At 39.6% G+C, this 20,639-nt stretch overlaps 1 protein-coding gene across 2 annotated transcripts in view; it reads left to right on the top strand.

The window, feature by feature from the left end:
• Positions 1-18,702, top strand: part of LOC107717286 (serine/threonine-protein kinase SIK2-like) — a 40,736-nt gene extending 22,034 nt beyond the window's left edge. For both annotated transcript variants that reach the window (XM_016523990.1, XM_016523991.1), the window contains 11 exons: positions 1,401-1,525; positions 2,051-2,174; positions 7,133-7,353; positions 7,458-7,610; positions 7,715-7,873; positions 11,941-12,172; positions 12,336-12,620; positions 13,591-13,751; positions 15,403-15,513; positions 15,922-16,013; positions 16,091-18,702. In XM_016523990.1, coding sequence (XP_016379476.1) covers positions 1,401-1,525; positions 2,051-2,174; positions 7,133-7,353; positions 7,458-7,610; positions 7,715-7,873; positions 11,941-12,172; positions 12,336-12,620; positions 13,591-13,751; positions 15,403-15,513; positions 15,922-16,013; positions 16,091-16,640 — 2,213 coding nt within the window. In that variant the 3' untranslated portion in view covers positions 16,641-18,702. The remainder of the gene's footprint in view (positions 1-1,400; positions 1,526-2,050; positions 2,175-7,132; positions 7,354-7,457; positions 7,611-7,714; positions 7,874-11,940; positions 12,173-12,335; positions 12,621-13,590; positions 13,752-15,402; positions 15,514-15,921; positions 16,014-16,090) is intronic.
• Positions 18,703-20,639: the final 1,937 nt, after the last annotated feature.

Raw genomic sequence — 20,639 nt, 5'->3', positions numbered from 1 at the left:
AATTAAGATATTTTTGATGGAATCTGAGAGCTCTCTGACCCTGCATAGACAGCAACGCAACTGAAATGTTACCAAGTCCAGAAACGTAGCAAGGAGATCGGTAAAATAATCCATGTGACATCAGTGGTTCAGCTGCAATTATACGAAGCTACGAGAGTACTTTTTGTGACATGAGGGTGAGTAATTAATGACAGAATTTTCATTTTTGGGTGAAACTAACCCTTTAAATGCTTGTATCTAAAATTAATTTTTAGGAGAACACTAGCATATAGATGACTTCAGACACAGACTCAAAACCACAAACTCAAATTTTGATTTAATGGGATCTGAAAGATTTTAAAAATGGTCTCTATATAAAAATTGCTGTCTGACTACTGCAGGCAAAATTACACACTAATGGCAAAGGTTTTTTTTTTTTTTTGGTGATGGCCTCTCAATGAGTACAGCACTAATATTAGTCATCAAAGTAGAAAGAAGTGGGCTGCAAAAGTTTTTTTTTTTTTTTGGGGATGGCCTCTCAATGAGTACAGCACTAATATTAGTCATCAAAGTAGAAAGAAGTGGGCTGCAAAAGCATTGTTCTGTGAGCTTTGAGGATGTTTGGAGAAAAATGTGTTTTTGGCTTAGGTTATTAGAGAAGGATGTTTTTGCAGTGTCTGTACTTTCAGAGTCATGGGTAATTTAAAGCAAGCTTTACATCTCTAGCTCATCAGTAAACAAATTTTGCACAGAAATTACGGTATGCAAGTGGAAGGATTTTATATTTCCGAACTCTTGATGTTTGATGATAAATGATTCACACACTTACAGGATCCTTTTTTTTTTTTTGCCACACTTGCCAAAAGTGGGTAAATTGAGAAAATTTAGCAGCCATCAATATGCCTCACCAGTCATTGAACCTGTGTTTGGCATTATTTTTATGAATATTTTATTCATATAAGCATCTGGAATTTTAAAGTTGACACTTCTAGCCCTGGAAAAGTCATGGAAATGTAATGTACACTGGAAATGTAATGAAGACTGGAGTAATGGTTGCTGAAAATTCAGCTTTGCCATCACAGGAATAAATGTACATTTTTAAAATATATTAAAATAGAAAGCAGTTATTTTAAATATTTCAGAATATTACTGGTTTTATTGTATTTGTGAGCATAAAAGACTTCAAAGACATTTTAGAAAATCATTACAACCATAAACTTTTAAACAGTAGTGTAATTCATTAAATCGGTTGACAGCAGTCACAAATGACTGGAAAAGTTCAATGGTCACTAGGTGTGGGAACCTTGATAGTACAATCAATATTGTGATAACCTTCCTGTTTGTTGTCCCCTAAAGCTGAAATGTGATTCATGTCAGTTTTATTCTTATATCACCTTTCTCTATTTTTTTCAACCCTGCAGATTTTGGCTTTGGGAATTTCTTCCAGCCGGGAAAGCCCCTGGCCACATGGTGTGGGAGTCCTCCATATGCAGCTCCGGAGGTGTTTGAGGGACAGCAGTATGAGGGACCCCAGCTGGACATCTGGGTAATGCTGCTCTGCACTGATCTGACAAGCCAGCATTATCCGTGCTGGTTCACGCCGCAGTGTATTTGACAGTAAATGATTAGCGAGTCAGCTGACAGTTGTTTGTGTTACCACCTATTCAACCTTTGAGAACTCAGCTGACGTCAAAGCGTAAACCAAACACCCTATGGTCCATGTGAGATAGAGATCAGATCATGTGAAAGCTCTCTTGCTCTCTATTTACTGCCATTAAAGGAAGAGTTTGCCCAAAAGTGAAAATCATTTACTTACTCTCAAGTCGCTTTCAAACACATGACTTTATTAGGTGGAATGCTCATATACAGTGAGAAAAGAGCAGCATTAACATTCTGCTAAACATCTTTTGTGTTCCACAAAAACGAAAGTCATACAAATTTAGAAAGGGTGAATAAATATTCATTTTTAGGGTGATCTATCCCTTTAAATGTGTGCACCTGTACATTTGCACATTGCAATCGTGTTATTCACCACTGAGCTGACGCTGTGTGTGTGTGTGTGTTCCTGCAGAGTATGGGGGTGGTTCTGTACGTGCTGGTGTGTGGCGCCCTGCCCTTCGATGGCCCCTCTCTCCCCATTCTGCGGCAGCGTGTTCTGGAGGGACGTTTCCGTATTCCTTACTTCATGACAGAAGGTGAGACTAGGAGAGGTTTTCTGGCAGCAGTTGCTGTTTTTTCATGAAATTCAAGCCTGGTCAATTAAAACATTCCATAAGTGCTTGGCTACAGTTTGTGTGTGTCTGGACTGTATAAAGAGGAACGGCTCTAACTGCTCAGAGACGTTTAGCAGTGGAACATGAAATGAGTCATGATGATCCACCAGCAAACTAGTCATCCTTTAACCGACTAGTCTATTAGTGAGGTTGACTGGTAGGGAATCGGGATGCTCTGATATTACAATTCTGGTCAATATCTATAAAATGATTATTTATTTTTATTCTGTTGATGATAAGCCAATTAAGTCCCATTATATACAATTAAATTTTAAATGCTACATGTGAATTTAAGCATCACAGCATTATATGTAAATAGAAATAATGGATGTTAATTTTGAGATTTGCTAAAATTATTAAATTATTAGTGTTTTCAAAGAGGAACTTGCAGGGAACGTTAGATGACTCCAAAGATAATCTACACTTACTGTCCAGAAGTTTGGGCTGGGTAAGATTTTTTAAAGAAGTTTACTAAAACTGCATTTATTCGCATATTGTAAAAATACTAAAATTTAAAATAGCAAATTATTTTCTATTTAAATACATTTTCAAATGTAATTTATTCCTGTGATGCAAAGCTGAAGTTTCAGCAGTCATTACTCCAGTCTTCAGTGTCACATGATCCTTCAGAAATCATTCTAATATGCTGATTTGGTGCTCTAGAAACATTTCTTATTTCTTATCAATGTTGAAAACAGTTGTAATGCTTAATATTTTTGTGGAATCTGTGATACTTTTTTCAGAATTCTTTGATGAATAGAAAGTTCAAAAGAACAGTATTTATTTGAAAAATAAATCTTTTGTAACATTATAAATGTTTTTACTGACAATTTTGATCAATTAAATACATCCTTGCTGAATAAAATAATTACTTTATTTAAAAAAAAAAAACTTTTGAAGGATAGTTTAAAAATAAAAATCAGGGAAATTAGCAATTAAACATCCAATATTGACCAATGCAATAAATTAAAGTCACTTACTGATGGTACTGCTATGTCATGCATCCCTATTCACTAGTATATCTGAATTTTTATTTTTCAGTTTATATTTTTAGCATGGATTCCGCCGTTGTGTATTTTATAGTGTGTCAAGTCAGAGATAGTAGTTTGAAAGCACGTCTCGAGATCTCGCTAGCTGAATTATAACCCACTATGTAAATGCCCCCAAAGAAACGCATCCAATCATGGTCAGGTGAACCAGAACACCAATCTAATTATACAAGGCTTCCTTAAAACTGATTAGTCTACTAGTTGTTAACCCACCCACTTTAAAGTGGTTGACCCACGCTGAGTAAAATCACAGCAGTCAACATTTACTCCACTCATTTTACAGGCAGAATAACACAAGCTGCAAAGGGCAAGATTGTTATCGAGATAGAAAGGAGGGCAAGAGAGATAAAGTGAGAGGGCATCGGGTGAGAGCAAGACAGTTCAGACTATCCTCGCTGGCAGTGAGCCAGTTCACGGTGGGCCGCTCTTGACGTAAGAGTCAGAATGTCACATTCGTTCATTCTACACAAGCTTTGCTCACTGTGATTAAACATGGATCAAGTAACCCGAGGAAGAGTGAACACATGTTAACCTACCGGGAGGGGGGGCCAGTAGTAGGGGTCAGTTGACTTTATTCAAGACATTTAAACAATTAAGCCACGTTGAGACTTTTACCGCATAACTCAAGCCCTTGCAGGTCTCGGAGTGAAGCTGAGCAAATGAGAAGAACAGCGTGTGCTTTTCCTTTACGTTTCCTTTTCAAATGCTCTCATCACACAGGATTTCACCCCTACAGAGTATCGACCCCTCCTCAGCGTGCTCTTAGCCAAGAGTGCTAGTACACAACACGCACTACATGCTACACACTACGTTACATGGTGAATACAGCACACGCACCGTTGGGAAAGATTATGAGCGCCTGGTGTGTTATACAGGGAGTTTTGGCTTGCTTCTCCGTGAAGGAGAAGTGCTTTTCCAGAATTATCCTGGTAGGTATAATGAGGACTCAAGATGATGGAACATTCAGGAACTTGCACAGTAATGGCATTATCTTCTATGATGTACTGTAGGACAACTGTCAGAAAAGTGAAATAAAATTATGGATAGGGAAGGTACTTTTACTTAGAAAATTTTACACTGTAAAAAAAATTCAAACTGGCTTTAAAAGTTAAATCTTGTATAACTTAAAAAACTTGAAATTGGTTAAATTATTTAGATGAGTTAAAATAATGGAAAAACATTTGTTGCCATGACTTAATAATCATATCATTTTTTTATGTATATATAGGTGTCACCAGAAAAAAAATGTTTTTATCACAAATATATTTGAAAAAATCTTTTAAAAAAAATTGTAATGGATGGATATTTCATTTTAATTATTTATTAATGTTTTTTCATTTTATTTCTCCTTGTTCTTGCCATGAAAATATTCTTTGCTGCTGAAGTTTTTATTAACATTCATTTTAATTCTTAGTTTTAACACATCTCTGAATTTACGCAGAAAAAAAAAATGTTTGTGAACAATCTGGATATCCAATTAAATTGTTCCTGAAATGCGATCTGAAAACAAAAGGAGTCTTACATTGTCTTTACATGGCAAAAGCCCTGCAAAAGCTGCATCTTAATCTGCATATATACCACAAAAGGTGCATTTAAGCTGTTGCATGCTGCATAGAGGCAGTGCATTTACACAGAAGTTTTACAGCTGGACATAAATGTTTAAATAATGATGCTGCATCATTTGCACAGAACCAAAGCAGCATCTGATCCTCCTCTGATACTGGGGTCTTTGTTAAAAGTCGACAATATTACTGGAACAAAGTTCTGTGGGCTAAACTTGAACTTTTTGGGTAAATATAAACATCTTTATGTTTAGGGAAAACAAAGCACTGCATACCAACACAAAAACGTCATCCTTACCATGATGGAAGAGGTGAAATGGTGTTAAGCTGCTTTGAACAGCCGAGATCAATGAACTCCAAGAGGAAACAAGACTCTGCAGCAGCTGTGTAAGAGCTAAAGCTCAAAGTCGTTGGGCCATGTTTCATGATTCAAAACATAAGTCATTTGCAAAATTACTCAGACAGTCTGTGTTTTAGGATTTTGAAATTCTAGTCCTGTGCTTGAAAGGATAGTTTACTCAAAAAATGATAATTCAGTCATCATTTCTTCACCCTCATGTTGTTTTAAATCTTTATGCATTTCTGTGAAACACATAAGAAGATATTTAAGAATGTTGGCAACCAAATAGCTTTTGTTCCCATTTACTTCCATTGTATTTTTTGTTCATATAATGGAAGTCAAAGGAACCGAAACTGGATACCAACATTCTTCAAAATATTTTATGTTCCACCTAATAAGAAAGAAAATCATACAGGTTGTGATTTACATGATGAGTAAATGATGACCGAATTTTCATTTTTAATTCATAAATATAGTCTTCAATTTCCTTGTTAAAGCACATGGTGATTAAAAATCTATAAATATCAGTATAACAGCCAGTTTTCATCTGAAGAACCATTCATCCTAAAATCAAGGTATTTCCAGAGGGTTCACAAACTGTTCCTCACAGCTGTATTTATGCATATGATTTCTACATGAATATGGTAATAAGATTCTCTGATTCCCACTGCTGAAGTGAGGGAGCCGTCGAGAGGAGGATGTTTCCAGCAAGACGACATCCCACTGTGTTCCAGCACAAGGAGTATTACTGTAGCTGTGCGGCTCCCTCTGTTTGCTCTAGTGTCTCGCAGGCTCTCCAGAAACCGTAAATGCTGCAGATTAACAGGATGAGCCAGTCTTGAATAAAATGGTCAGCAGCGAGATGCACAGAAGCATTGGGAACGCCTGCATCACCGCCAGTCCTGTGAAGTCAGTTTCATTCAGCCCAGCTGAGTCAGACATGGTCAATAGTCAAGGGCACAGGGACAGACAAAAGGCCTTGTGCATTCTCAAAAGGATAATGTGTTTTGGGATTGTGTTAGTCCGACAGTGCAGCATTTGTTGGGCAGTTTTTTTTTGTTGTTGTAGACAGACTGTTCCACAAATCTTGTCCAAAGCATTGGACGGTACAGGCTGTCACCACTTCTGAGTGTACTGTATGCCTCAGATGCAGCAGTGTTTACTGTGAAGCAAACACACTGTGACCCTTTCAGGTTGAGATTGTACAGAGCTGCTGTTCTCACTGCTGAAACAAGCACAGGACTTTCTTACTGCTCCCACAATTATGATAATACTTGACTAGTAATAATAATAATTTACTTGTAATTGCTATCAGAAGAAACAGTTCATCTGCCAAGTCAACTGTAGGCTGTTTGGGTTTTGCAAAGCAACATAGCAACTTGATGCATTAATATGTGCTGTCGCATGTGTATTTAGGAATATTTTACAGTGGGTTTTGAATCCTTGTACATTTAATGACCATAAATGTTTTGGGGTTTTTTCTGCCACAAAGCTGTATTTTGTATTAGTTCATTAAATGTATATCAAAACAGCTTTTAATGGGTGTGCTTAGACATGTGAAGCAAAACACCTAAAACCATAGTAAAGTGTTTTCTATTTAAATATATTTTAAAATGTACTTTTGTATATTCCTGTAATGGCAAACTGAATTTTCAACAGCCATTACTTAGTCTTCAGTGTCACATGATACTTCAGAAATCATTCTAATATGCTGATTTGATGTTATTTATTATTATTATTATCAATGTTGTAAACTTCACTCCCCTGCAGTCTTTAGTGTCCTTGTTAGCGCGCTTGCCTCCTTCCTTCGAATCCCGCTTAGAGCGAGTTGAGTAGAACCAGAGGGGTTACATTGGCAAGTGTTATTTTTGTTCCTGGGTACAGGACGTGTCGTGTTTATCTTTTTATTTTTTTCTCTTTTATGTGCAGACTGTGAGCATCTGATCAGGCGAATGTTGGTGTTAGACCCCTCCAAGCGTCTGTCTATAGGACAAATAAAGGAACACAAGTGGATGGTGATGGAGGTGCCTGTGCAGCGGCCAATGTTATATCAGCAGACTGTAGAGGGGGAGGCTCGTGTGGGAGAATACAGTGAGCAGGTGCTCCGGTTGATGCATAGCCTGGGCATTGACCAGCACAAGACAGTAGAGGTGAGAAATTACACACATTTCAAGAAATGAAATTGCATCCTTAATATTCACACAGGCTTGACTAATGTGGCTCTCTTTTGATCATTTCTCCATCTGTTTTGCAGTCTCTTCAGAATAAGAGTTACAATCATTTTGCTGCTATCTACTACTTGCTGGTTGAGAGGCTAAAGGCCCACCGCTGCAGTTTCCCAGTGGAGCCCCGACTCGATGCCCGCCAGAGACGTCCCAGTACGATTGCGGAGCAGACTGTCATCAAGGTATCACTCTTCAAATTGTCTCTGAAAATGAAAATATTAACAGCCGTGTAAATACGGACTTAGCCAACTAGTTGACTTTCCGTATCTCTTTCTCCGCACCGCAGGCGAGCAGCGCTGCTCCTCAGGTGAGCCTCCTGCCTCAGAACGTACGTCTCCTGAGATCCCCAGCTGTGCCTCAAGCCCCTGCAGACTCCTTCACGTTCCCACAGTCCTCCTGTGCTACTGAACACAGCCTCATGGAGGAGGAGGTTGGGACTCCCAAAGTGAGTGAGAAATGGGTTAGAGGTTGAATTATGGGGGAATGAAGCTTGTGCTTCTCTTTGTAGCCTGATTATACATTGATTTTAAAGCTTTTCACTGTAGCATAGCAAATGTTTCAAATCTTCTAAATTTTGAGTGTCAAAACGTCATTAGATGAAATGGAAACCAAGAACCGACACCGACAAAAATATTTGTTTGCTAAGGGGCAATATTTTTCCACTTTTTTTTTCAAGGGATTGATTGATGGGTTCGTGGATTGATAGATAGATTGATGGACAGATGGTAGATGAATGGTAGATGGATAAATATTGATTGAGTGATTGATTGATGAAAGACGGATGGATGCATGCATGAATGGGCAGATAGATAGATTTAAATAAAGGCTAAAGGAATTCAGAGGAATTTTGTTCCCACATATTACATTTTTTATTTTCTTACAATGTCTCGCCCAGTGTCTACCATATATGCATTTTAGCAAAATCCCCCATAATCCCATTCTTGGGGGGTGTTGATTAGCTGGTACAAACATCTGTTGTTACAGAGTTGAATCTGACTGCTGCCCATTGAGTGCTCTTACACTCCTTCCCAACATTGCTGTTAAGCAATTCAGTCCTTCCAAGGTCAGGCAATGTGCCTGGCTGTTTGCTCGGGCCTCCTCATCACGCCTGCTCCCCGAGGAGCCTTTTGTTCAGAACCACCCTGACAGACGGCCAGATCGGCTGCCAGCTTGGCATACGGAACAGAAATAACAGCACAGGAGCCGGCCAGTTCTGCCACTCTTATCTCCTCACTAGAGTCCTATATACACTGTCTTCATTTTTATCTGTCTGTCTGTCTCTCTCTCTCTGCTGTCACTGAGACAGTAATCTGCTCTCTCCAAGACTCTTCTTACACACACATACTTTGTTTTAATGCCTTTTGCGTCGATGAGGGAGAAGCTGTTTACTTTGATGGTTTTTAGCCTCAGTCATTTTGTCTCTATGCATCTCTGATGGTGAGGTGAGACATACACTGTGAGTGTGTTTCCCCTTGAGGCCGTCCACATCTGTTTGGCTTACATAAGCAGGTCAGTCTGCAGCCGTCTCTGGCAGTGACACACATTGGATGTGACAGCTGTCCATTCGCTCCAGCTTAGTCGTTCCACTCTTTCTTCTCTCTCTCATTCACTCTCACATACGTACACACCACAGACTGTCTGGCTTTGTGTGCGCCGGTATTTTACCCTCTTCGGAAATGTGGAGTTATTGAGCATTCATGGCTTTCATACTGAACATTGCATCAGCCAGTTCCTCTTTTGAACAATGTGTTCAATAAACAATGTACAAAATTCCTCTTATTGTAAAACTTTTATCTGTAAATGTCACCTGTATACATATATGGATGTTAGAGTTTTGTTGCAAGAGGAAATGTGTACATTGTTTCTTGAATACATAGTTTAGGAGAGGAAATAATTGACTCAGTAGGAAGTTATTTGGTTGGTATTTATTTAAATGGCATTTACGATATTTGAGTAGGATATTTAATGCAAAAAATCAAGTCCTTTCCCATGTTATTTTAGTATCATTGATGTTATTATAGTTTTTGTTCATATTTAGAATTAGATTTTATTTTTATATTTTCTGTTTTCACTTTAATTTTAGTTAAAGGTTTAGTAATTTAGTGTTTTTTTGTCATTTTAGTCATTTTTCTCTTTTTTTATCTATGTATATAGTTTTAATTAATTTTTATTCATCAGTTTCAGTTAATTTAGTTTAGTTATTTTAGTACTTCAAGTTTAATTGAAAATGAAAAATGTTGTTTTGGCAAGTTTACATTTTCTTATATTTTATTTCAGTTTACATTTATTTTGTTTCAAATAACATTTTTTTTTAATGGTTTCAGCTTTAAATAAATAATAACCCTGGTTTTTTTCATAATTTTTTAAATCACGAATTGATCAGGTCATAAAAAAGGGCTATATATGATTGGAGTGTGGACTTGGTGACATTAGCAAAAAAACAAAAGTTGTTTCAGAGGTGGAGCAAGTTATATCTTTTTAAAAGATTACAAAAAAATGTTTTCACACAGGTTTCCCCAAACAAGCCCCCATGTGCTATTGGCTGAACAAACAGATAGCCCTGCCCCAAACTCACACCATTGGTTGAGGCAGTGTTGCTGTTGTCAGGTTAGTTTGCTCTGTTTGTTCAAACTAACTGAGAATATTTTGAAAGCACCATAGAGATGGTGTTTACATTTTGGGGGAAATAAATGGCTGCAAACATCTTATTTATAGTTGTCTCTGCATATTAAGATGAGACATTTTTGCACTGAAAAATGACACACTTCCCCTTTAAGATCAGAGGAGGAATTGTGAAACTCTCCAACATGAGATGTTTAAAATATGAAGCTTGATCTCACAGAGTATGACACAACCCCTGTTAGGGAGGGGACGGCAGGGATTACATAATTTGTTCAGAGTCTGTATAATCACACTGTTTGTGTGTGAAGGGGCCGGGCAAAATGATGGGCTGAAATGTAAAAAAAAAAAAGAGAGAGAGAGATAGAAGGAAAGAAGAAAAATAGAGAATCTGTGGCCGCTCTTTAACCGTGTGCTGGAATAAGAGCATTCCTGGCCCAGCATGCTGCAGGAATCTCAACTCATCCAGATGATCCATGTTGGTTGAGTGTGTGTGTTTGATGGCATGTCTCAGTGTACTCCGTCTGCATGAGGCTCTGACAGCCCTCTCAGCCAAAACACACTTCCTGTCCCTGCATTCCAGAATTCCACCCCCTCCTCTCCAGCTCACTCATTCGTTTGAGAGAAAAGCAAGAGTGAATGAGAGGGAGCAATAAAAAGAGGCAAAAAGGGAGAGACTGCAGTGCTTTTGTTTATTCTCACTACGTCCCCAAATCACTAAGGAATGTGTTCATGATGTTCAGCCTGTCATCACAAAGCACGTTAAAGTTTGTGTGTTTGGTGCTGACTGAGTGGAAATTTGCCTCAGGACTGTGAATGACTTATGAGGGCTGATGAGAGATTAGAACTTGTTCTTGGGAAATACAATGCTTGAAGGCAAATGTCTTATCTACAACACTGGTGTAAGTGAGAGTTCATCCAAAGAAAAAGAAACATCCAAAAAAGCTGTCATCTCCAAAATCTTTTAAAGGAAATGCATAAATTGCATATATACTACATTTCCACTTCAGAGTAATAAAGAAATTATATTTTATATCAAAATGTGACTCAATGTTTCAGGGTTGCGGCTTTATTTTTCGTAAATGTGTCTTGAATTCTCCAAATTGCGACTTCATAGTTCTTAATTTCTTGTAATTGCAACTTAATATTTCTAAATATGACTCTCTAATTTACAACCATGCTTTTTATCTCACAATGTGATTTATATTATAAAATTATGGCTTTATCGTAATTGCCTTTGCAACTTAAGTTCACAAAAACACCAACTATATTTGTCATAGTTATGAGTATATACTTAATATCTAGCAATGTGACTATATCTCACATTTTTTACTTTATTTCTCATAATAGTAACTATAATTCTAGAAAATGCAACTTTATAGTTGCCATTTTTACTTTGTTTCTCACAATGTGACTATATTGTCACATGACTTTATCATAATTGCGACTTTATATACAGTATCACAATCGTGACTATATAACTCACAATATGACAATGCTGTATCTTGCAGTGTGAATATATCTAACATTTGCGACTTTGTTTCTGGTAATTGCAAATATATTTCTTGTAATTGCAACCTTTTATCTCTAAATTATACATTTATAGACTTTTTATCTCAAAATGTGACATTTTGAGATCATGACTTGCATCATAATTGCAACTTTCTATCTCACAGTTGCAACTATTTCTCATAAATGCGACTATTTTGCACAGTTGTACAGTAACTATGGAACTTAAAATATGATTTATTATCTTGCATTGTGACTAAATCTCAGATTTGCGACTTTGAATTAATATCTCCCACTTGCGATTTCAGGTCCTCTAGAAAAGCTTTCCAAATACTTTTCGCTACAAAAAACATTATATTTAGAGATCTTTACATTGTTTTGCAGGTCAACGGCTGCATGCTGGACCCCCTGCCCCCTGTGGCTGTTCGCAAATCCAGCGCCTCGTCCCCCAGCAACATGATGGAGACATCTATAGACGAGGGCATCGAGACGGAGGAGCTGGACACCGAGGATGATCATACCCACGTCTTCAATGCCTATCAGACGGCCCGCTTTGGTCAGCGCAGACACACGCTGTCTGAGGTCACCAATCAGCCAGGAATCATGACCAGTGGAGGTGGGTGTGGCTTAAGGGTAACCCGCAAGGTTATAGGTTCAAACCCAACTTCATTATCCCTGTACTAATAGTATCAGTTTGGATAAAAATGACGATGAAATCACAATCATCTGTTTCATAGGTGTTAAGATGATAAATTATTGTCACCTCTCTGTTTACCCAGGTAAACTGTTCAGCGTGGGTCATAACCCCTCTCTGGGTAGCGTGGACTCAGAGTATGATATGGGCTCCATGCACAGTGACCTCAGTCTGCTGGAGGATGCACCCTCTCTTAACGAGGTGGTCCTGGCCAACACACCCATCACCCGCATGACTCCGCCCTTCATCAGCGCTCGACCCGCTAACCCCGCCATGCAAGCGCTGAGCGCCCAGAGGAGAGAGACCCACAACCGCTCTCCCATCAGCTTCCGCGAGGGCCGCAGAGCATCAGACACCTCACTCACACAAGGTGAGCAGCATCCTGTGATTACAGAGAGACTATATACACAATCATTTCAAAAGTTTAGAGTCGACAAGATTTTTTAAAAGAAATTAATACTTTTATATTGCAGAGATGCATTCAGTTTATCAAAATGACATTTACAAAAGCTATTTCAGATAAATGCTGTTCTTTTGAACTTTCTATTCATTAAAAAATCCTGAAAAACACTGTTTATGCATAAATATTACAGTAATGCACGGTTGTTATACTGATAATATAATTTATATTAAATATAAACAAATAAAAATAGCTTGAAATTAAAATAAAAAAAATTAGTAAAAATATTAAATAATTTTAAAATATGCACAAGTTTCCATGTTTACTAGTGGTCTCAGGCAATTGGATCCCGCTGTGGTATGTGTCTTAGATTCGATTTCACTTCCTTCTCTTTCTCTCACACTTATTGTTATTTTCACAAATTCTCTCTCCCTGTTTCTCTCTTGTTTTCCTCTAAATGCACCACCCCATCAGATGATCCATTGAGTGAATCAGAGAGCGCTTTGAAGATTAGGCCAACTCGGTCCTATTGAGTTCTCTCATCCTGTGGCCTGAATAATTACCCTTAATCACTTGAAGCCCTAAAATAACCTGAGAATCCTTTTTTTCAACCCTCTTCCATTCAGCAGCAGAGGAGTCAAGAACCACTAAACGGCATTTTAATATGCACTTGAGCATTTCAGCCTGCCTGGACATATCTTCTGAAATAGATTGATTAGCCACGTTAAGTGAGGTCACATGGTAGAACCGCACCAGAGCAGTCAGAGGTGGCATGGGCCTGAGGGAATGAGAGTCACTTCCTCTGTTCTGACACTCCCATGTGAAAATTCATTACCACACATGGATGTGGACACTGGGGGTGGAACATCATCTGATGATCTGTAAGTCATTCGTAAATAACAGTGCTATTATTCATAATCTTATTCCTCTCTTCATGTAGGCTTGGTGGCCTTTAGACAGCACCTACAGAATCTGGCACGGACCAAAGGTATCCTGGAGCTAAATAAGGTGTATGAGCAGATGGGCTCTGGAGAAACCCCTTCCCTGGGGCTGCTGAGCGCTCAGGCCCATCCACGTGACTTATTGGATCCTGCACTACAGGTCAGTCCACCAGGGAAGCTAACCTGAGATCGGTTTTGTAGTATCCCTTACAATCAGGAATGACTAATGCAGAGGTTTCAAACTGGGGGCTGCCTGAAGAAAAAAAAGAAGGCTAAAAAGAGGTTAACATAGTAACTAATTATGTTATTATGTGTTTTTTACACAGTTACCAAATTTGATTATATTACGGTTTCATTCTGCTTTCAAAACTGGTAAAAAATTCTGAAAAAATTATTAAGTCCTAGTTTTAAAACATGAGAAATAATAGACAAGTCTGTATTTATTTTAAAGATGTATACATTTCATATTTCTATAATAGTGTGTAGAAAAAAGATACACTTTCTATATTTTCTATCTGTTTATCTCTCTCTCTCTCTTTATATAAGACAAAAACGTTAGGTTACTTGCGTAACCCCGGTTCTCTGATAACAGAAGTGAGGTATCTCACTATGGGAACGCCTCAGGCGTGACCGACTGCGGAAGCACCAATTACACCACGTCTGTCAGACTGACAGACCAATCGCTGCAGCGATCAGGGAGTCCCGCCTCCCCGGTATATAACTCACCGCAGCCCGCTGCAGCGTCATTCTCCACACAGCTTCTTCACCGTGTAGTCTGCAAGAAGGGCGGTGAGGTGAGATTCCTCACTTCTGTTATCAGAGAACCGGGGTTACGCAAGTAACCTAACGTTCTCTTTCTAGTATCCGTTCGGTATCTCACTATGGGATATAGACCACTCCCGTATTGCACATAATACTGTATGAACAGACGCAACCTAGGAAGGTGATAACAAGTGATCATGGCTTTAATGCTTGAGCAAACCTGATGCACTTCATAATATAATACAGTGAACACAAGCACAGTGAATTATACTGCTGAATTGAAAATATGCGCGTATGTATATAATTTTTTGTTTTGTTTTTTATATTATGAATTAGGAATAGAATAAAATAATTGTGATGAATAAGGAATTAATGCCATTTCCCATGACTCCAATTAATTGAATTTTATGCACTGGAATGTTGATGCAATGGTTGCATCATTGCAAGGTTGAGGTGATCCAAGCACTGTGCGTTACTTTGTTTGAAAAGTGTCAGAATGCCCTTACTTGAACTCTTCTACCCTTCTAACCTCCCTACTGACACACAGACAGCCCTGCTTATGTAATTACAGGAGAAGAAGCAGCCAATTGTCAGTTGTTTACTGTCCATCCGGTAAGCCCCCTGAATGCGGCCATTGTTGAGTAACAGGCTGGTGACTGGTGCCCAATGCTCCAATGCAGGCTCACCAAAGACAGAGATTTAGTATGAATCCGTGAATAAATACTTATGGGAATAACACATAGGGATAACCGTGCAGGGCAGGCGCAGTCTAGATGAAGTCCAAGAAAAAAATCAGCTCTAAATCGAGTTCATTTTACTGGGCTAATATAGCAGTGAAAATTATGTTCCATTAGAGGCATGTGGCATTGTGAGGATTAGCTACTGGAGCAGACTGGCATGTTTTTCCCAGAATCCCTCTGGGTCAGCGGACAGCTATTCAGCCTTTTCATAACCAAGTAATGAATTCATGCATTTGAGTGCACAGCCGTCAATGTGGCTGCCTAGCGAGGCGCTGACATGTTTTCTGTGTGTATGTATGGTTTGTGCAGGAGGAAAGAGGTCACCAGCACGACATGGCTCTGTGCTCAGGTGGAACACACCCCGCACTGTTGTCAAGGAGACAGAGTCTGGAGCCGCAGTACCTCTCTCACAGAATACAGGTGACGCACCTTTATTTCTGCCAATTTTAGCTCATTTGAGATGTGTACACTTATAAAGCACATTTCCAAAGCCTCATGTTCTATAGGAGTTGGTTATTAATAATAGTTTAAGACAGACATAACATAGCAAGATCCTACTACCAACCAACAAGAATACCTTAGACACCACAATTTATTATTTAATACTCTAGCGGTTAGTGAATGGGATCGAATCTGACTTGCAACATCCCATCCCATCCCATCCAATCCCCCCATTTTCTGTCCTTTTTCTGCTATCGCTACCAATAAAGGTGATTAAACACTGCAGTTAAAGTTCACTGCAGTATTTCTCAAGATGTTCATGGCAGTGCGGGACGATTTCTACAGCTCTGCATTTCACAATCCTTAACATTGTGTATCTCTGTACAGAAAGCCACACTAATGGCCAACAGCCCCAGCAGCTGCCAGATGTTCTGCAAAGAAACTCCTCGCAGTCTGGAGCAGCAGCTGCAGGAGCACAGGTACTACAGATTACTCTGCTTTCCCTTAATGTCAAACCGGTGATCTGTCTATTAAACCCCTTCTGTTTGATCTGCAGGCTGCAACAGAAACGTCTGTATCTTCAGAAACAATCCCAAATGCAGGCCTACTTTAACCAGATGCACATTGTGGAGGACCCTTACGCTCCCTGTGCAACCATGGGCCACCAGGACTCCGGAGCCCCACCTCAGCCCCAGGGTTCGATAGCACCAGCACATCAGCAGAGTTCCCAGGCCTCACCTCAGTTTGCACATGCACAGCCTCTCGGCCACCTAATGGAGCCCAACCCAGAATCCCTGCCGTATGAGCCCTACCTGGGCCATTATGCTCAGATGCAGCCTCTACCACAAAGCTTCTCCGCTCAGCTGCAGCCCCAACAGCCCGAACCCCTCAACTACACCTACCCAGCCTGCGATCCAAGCCACTCCACCTCAGGAGAAGCACTGTACCCGGAGCAATATGACTATCCGCTTGATCCCGGGCAGCTTGCTCCACCTGCAGAGGGCGGCGTGGCTGGGTACGATAGGCTGGCGTTGGCCGACCCATTTCTGGACAGCGAAATGATGGAGACGGTGGACTCCCAGCACGGTTTTGTGCTGGTGAACTAAGCCGAGACTCGAATAACCAGTATTACCTTGATTTCTGACTCACTACGGATGAATTGACGGATGAGATGACGTCACAGGGACGGATCGAGTTTTGTACGTTTGACGTTTAGGTTGCGGCAAATGTGAGCTGTAATCTTTATTCTTCATGAAACTCCTCCCTACCTCCCTCCTCGTTGTCCAGTGGTCCCACCTGCTGCTCTCACAATAGAGTGTCGGATGGCGTGGCGTTCAGGCCAGCCGCAATGGGGGCTCACCTCCTCTCGCCTCCGAACCGACCGCAGGATAGGAGCTGCTCGCTACGCGCTGTATGTAGCACAAAGACAGCCTAGATCTGCAATACGGAGCCTGCTCGACAGCACAATTAAATATTGACACGTTTTGTACTGAACAAAATCACTCAAAGCGTCTGACTTTGATTATGGAAGACTAGTCGTGAGCGCTCAGTAAGTGCAATGTTAGTTAAAAACACATGGCAATACTGAAGCAATATGCCGATTCATCTGGAACTGAAAAAAATGCCATAAGTCAGAACTGCACCACCCAAGACTGCTATCACCAGATGTTTCTCAACTTTTAAACGGCCAAAACCACAGATATCTGTGGACGAAGCTGTGATTTTTGATCTTTTTTCACTGGATTCCCTCCTCACGCTCATCCTAAAGGCCCTAAAAATAACAATCTGTTCTCCTTGAACCTCAACAGTGTTATTTTGTCTGCTAATATCGCAGTACCTCAAAATTGGCACACCATGAAAGATGAGTCATGACTCTATTTACATGGTGATGATTAATAAGGAGCGGTTTATAAGTCAGGTGACATCATCACCTCCATGGGCGATGTTGGTATGCGTTTAAATGATTTAGAGAATTCGGTTACTATTATATTGCTGATATTTACCCCTTTACACTAAAGAATACATCAGCATTCAAGTAAAGTCACAAGACACTGGATAGTTTGGCCAATTCATTGCATTTACGACAGACAAAATGGAGATTGTTTTTGTTAGCAGCACTTAGTAAATCTGTTCTACTTGAAATGACAAGTCTGTGACTAAACCCAGATATCAGATACTCTACAGAGAACGATCATCACGCAAACTGATCGCAAGGTTCAGGGCTTTGTAACAGAACACGTATTAAGGCAGATAATATACTGGAGCACTTTGTCAAGGAAGCTAAAGGAAATGTAGCTGAGGAGACGGCAGATGGGTGAGGTGAACCTGCTCTGCTAGTTTCGTCAAACAAGAGACATCAAATTCATCTCTTTCCAATAACGTGCTCCCCGCGAGCCTGCGCTCTGTCAAAGAAGGATGCAGAGAGAGCGCGACTGGCCGATTGTTTTGTGTAACGTAGAGGTTAGAAACTTTGAAAGTGCTTTCAAAATGCAACAAATTTTGTATTTAATGTGATAGTGTTCTGTGTGCCTTTTTCTTCTTTCTTTTAAGTTAAGATTTTAAAAGGATAGTTCACCTAACATTCGGTCTTCATTTACTCTCCCTCATGTCGAGCCAAACTTGTATGGCTGACTTTCGTCTGTGAAACACATTCAAGCATCAAAAAGAATGCAAAAGAACTATGAGAGTATCATGAAAATGGCCCAAACGGGTTAAGAATGACATGAGGGTGAGTAAATGATGTCAGAATTTTATTTTTGGGTGAATAGTTCTTTAATAACCTTGTTTTTCGGTTTGATTCTGTTGGTATTGTTACAGGACATATGTAGACCCAGGTTTTACAAAGGTACAAAACCAAAGTCCCCTCAGAAGTGTTCCTGTATAACCCCACCGTGTGGAGTTTGGAGCTTCTTGGTCAGCGTCGTAACAGTGCTGTTTTGTTTTGTTTTTTTGTCAATCAGTATATGCCGGTGAAAAGTATTAATAGCAATATTTCTTATGAATAGTTCAGAATGAACAGATTAGTGAATGTGTTGCCATATCATAATCACACCTGCTGGTGAACACCATTCCTTAGACATCCTACAATTCTGCATTTACCTTCGTGGTTGTTGACCACGCATAAGCTAATGTGCTGTTAAGATTTACAAAAAGATTTATTGAACAAAACGTTTTGCGTGTTTATTTTCTCTGGTGGGATTTTCAACATAACTCAAATTCACTTGACTGCACTGCTTTTCCATTGTTTTCTATGGTCACTTACACAGCAGTAGAACACTGTTAAGTTCACAAAGACTTTGGTTATTTACCGGAGTGACAACCACAACATTTTTAAAACTCACAACCACATTTTCATCAAAGTCCTGCAGTGTGATCCTAACCGGATTGGTAGACTAGTTGTCTTGTCACGTCTTGTACAGTGCGAGAAGGTCGCTTTGTGCTACACAAACGTCTAGTGTTTCTGTTTTTTATGTGTGTATTCGGTAACTTACAAAGTCGCAGATATTTGCTGTCTGTTATCTGAAGGTTTTAGATCCAGTCATTGTCTTCCACCGGATCTCCTCCCATCAATTTTGCTTGACTTTGGGCAGGGGTGTAAAAAGTATTCAAAAATTATACTCAAGTGAAAGTACAGATACTCAGTGAAAATTTTACACTGTTAAAAGTACAAGTATCTGGCCAAAAGCATAATTGAGTAAAAGTAAAAAAGTACAACTTTAAATTTCACGAGTATTAAAGGGGTCATCGGATGCCACATGCACTTTTACAAGCTGTTTGAAGTGAAATGTGTGTTGGCAGTGTGTGTACACAACCACCCTATAATGATAAATTATAGGTATTTTTTTTTTATCTTCTGGTTAAATCATTTCCCCTTTCTCCAGTCGAGCCGATCTCAGATGCCTGTCTGTGTGACGTCACAAAAACAGGCCCCTCCCACGATAGTTTGATTGACAGTAGCATTTCGTCTTACCCTATGCTGCGTTCAAGTCCTCCTGGGACGTTCGTACTTAGGAGTTGACAAGTCGTAATTACGACGTCAGGTGCTTTCAAGTCAGTTTAGTCGGCACAAGATGGCGGTGTACCTTCTTTTAATAAATGACAAGAAAATACAACAGGGTCTGTTAACTCTGCTTATAGAAAATGAAGAGCAAAGAATTCGCATCAGGTGTGTTTTTCACCTATAGGTGCAAAAATGATAGCATTTTTTTACTTGGATTTCATTAACTAGCTGCGTAACAAGAACATGACCAATTTAAGTTTATAGGACAACTAAACTATCAATTTAAACAAAAATTTACCGTCAACTACAGACGTTGCATCCATCGATTCCGCCATGTTTCTCATTGACACGCCCCCAACTCAGAAACTCGGGGCTTAAAAAAAAGTTCGAATTTCCCACTCGTAATAACGACTTTGTGGTGGCGTTCATGTGCGTTCAACTCGTAAATACGATATATCCGACATGACTTGAACGCACCATTAGACCCGCTCTGAGTGAGCTGTCATCAGTCCGCCATTGTTTCACCGCCGGAGCAGATGTAGACAAGAATGACTCCTAAGTGATTGAGGTGTTCTGTTGTTGGATGTAGTAATGAACACAGCAGTCGTCATTTACTCCCGACATCTGAGCCGCTGAAGATGCAATGGATTACATTTGTTTCTGAAGGGAATGCACCCCCGATCTGCATATATCTTCGCACGAATCATTCGTGATCCAGCTTCACGTCCAGAAGAAGTGAGTGTAAGGTTTTTTAATGAATCTTTACAAATCGCCTTTCCTAATAACGTGCTAGTTAGCAAGTTTCACGATGAATGCAGAGAGCGGCTTGGAAGAGAGGGGCGGGGCGAGCAGAGCTCATTTGCATTTAAAGCAGCATGCAAGAAAACAGCTTGCTCTGAAAAGAGCTATTTTTGACGGTAAAAACGGTGTTGTTTTACACTACCATTGAGAAATTTTAACCAAACTATGTTACAGAATTTTCATTAAGACCCTAAAGAATCATATCAACTTGTGGAAAATGGGCATCCGATGACCCCTTTAAAAAAGTACAAGTACTCCAAATAAATAAATAAATACATGAATAAATAAAATAAATACAGGACAT

The sequence above is a fragment of the Sinocyclocheilus rhinocerous genome, unplaced genomic scaffold, assembly GCF_001515625.1.
Source record: "Sinocyclocheilus rhinocerous isolate Xijiao unplaced genomic scaffold, SAMN03320098_v1.1 scaffold1893, whole genome shotgun sequence".
NCBI classification, from domain to species: domain Eukaryota; kingdom Metazoa; phylum Chordata; class Actinopteri; order Cypriniformes; family Cyprinidae; genus Sinocyclocheilus; species Sinocyclocheilus rhinocerous.
Note: the sequence above shows the minus strand (reverse complement) of the source record. Positions and strands in the feature narration are given on the sequence as shown.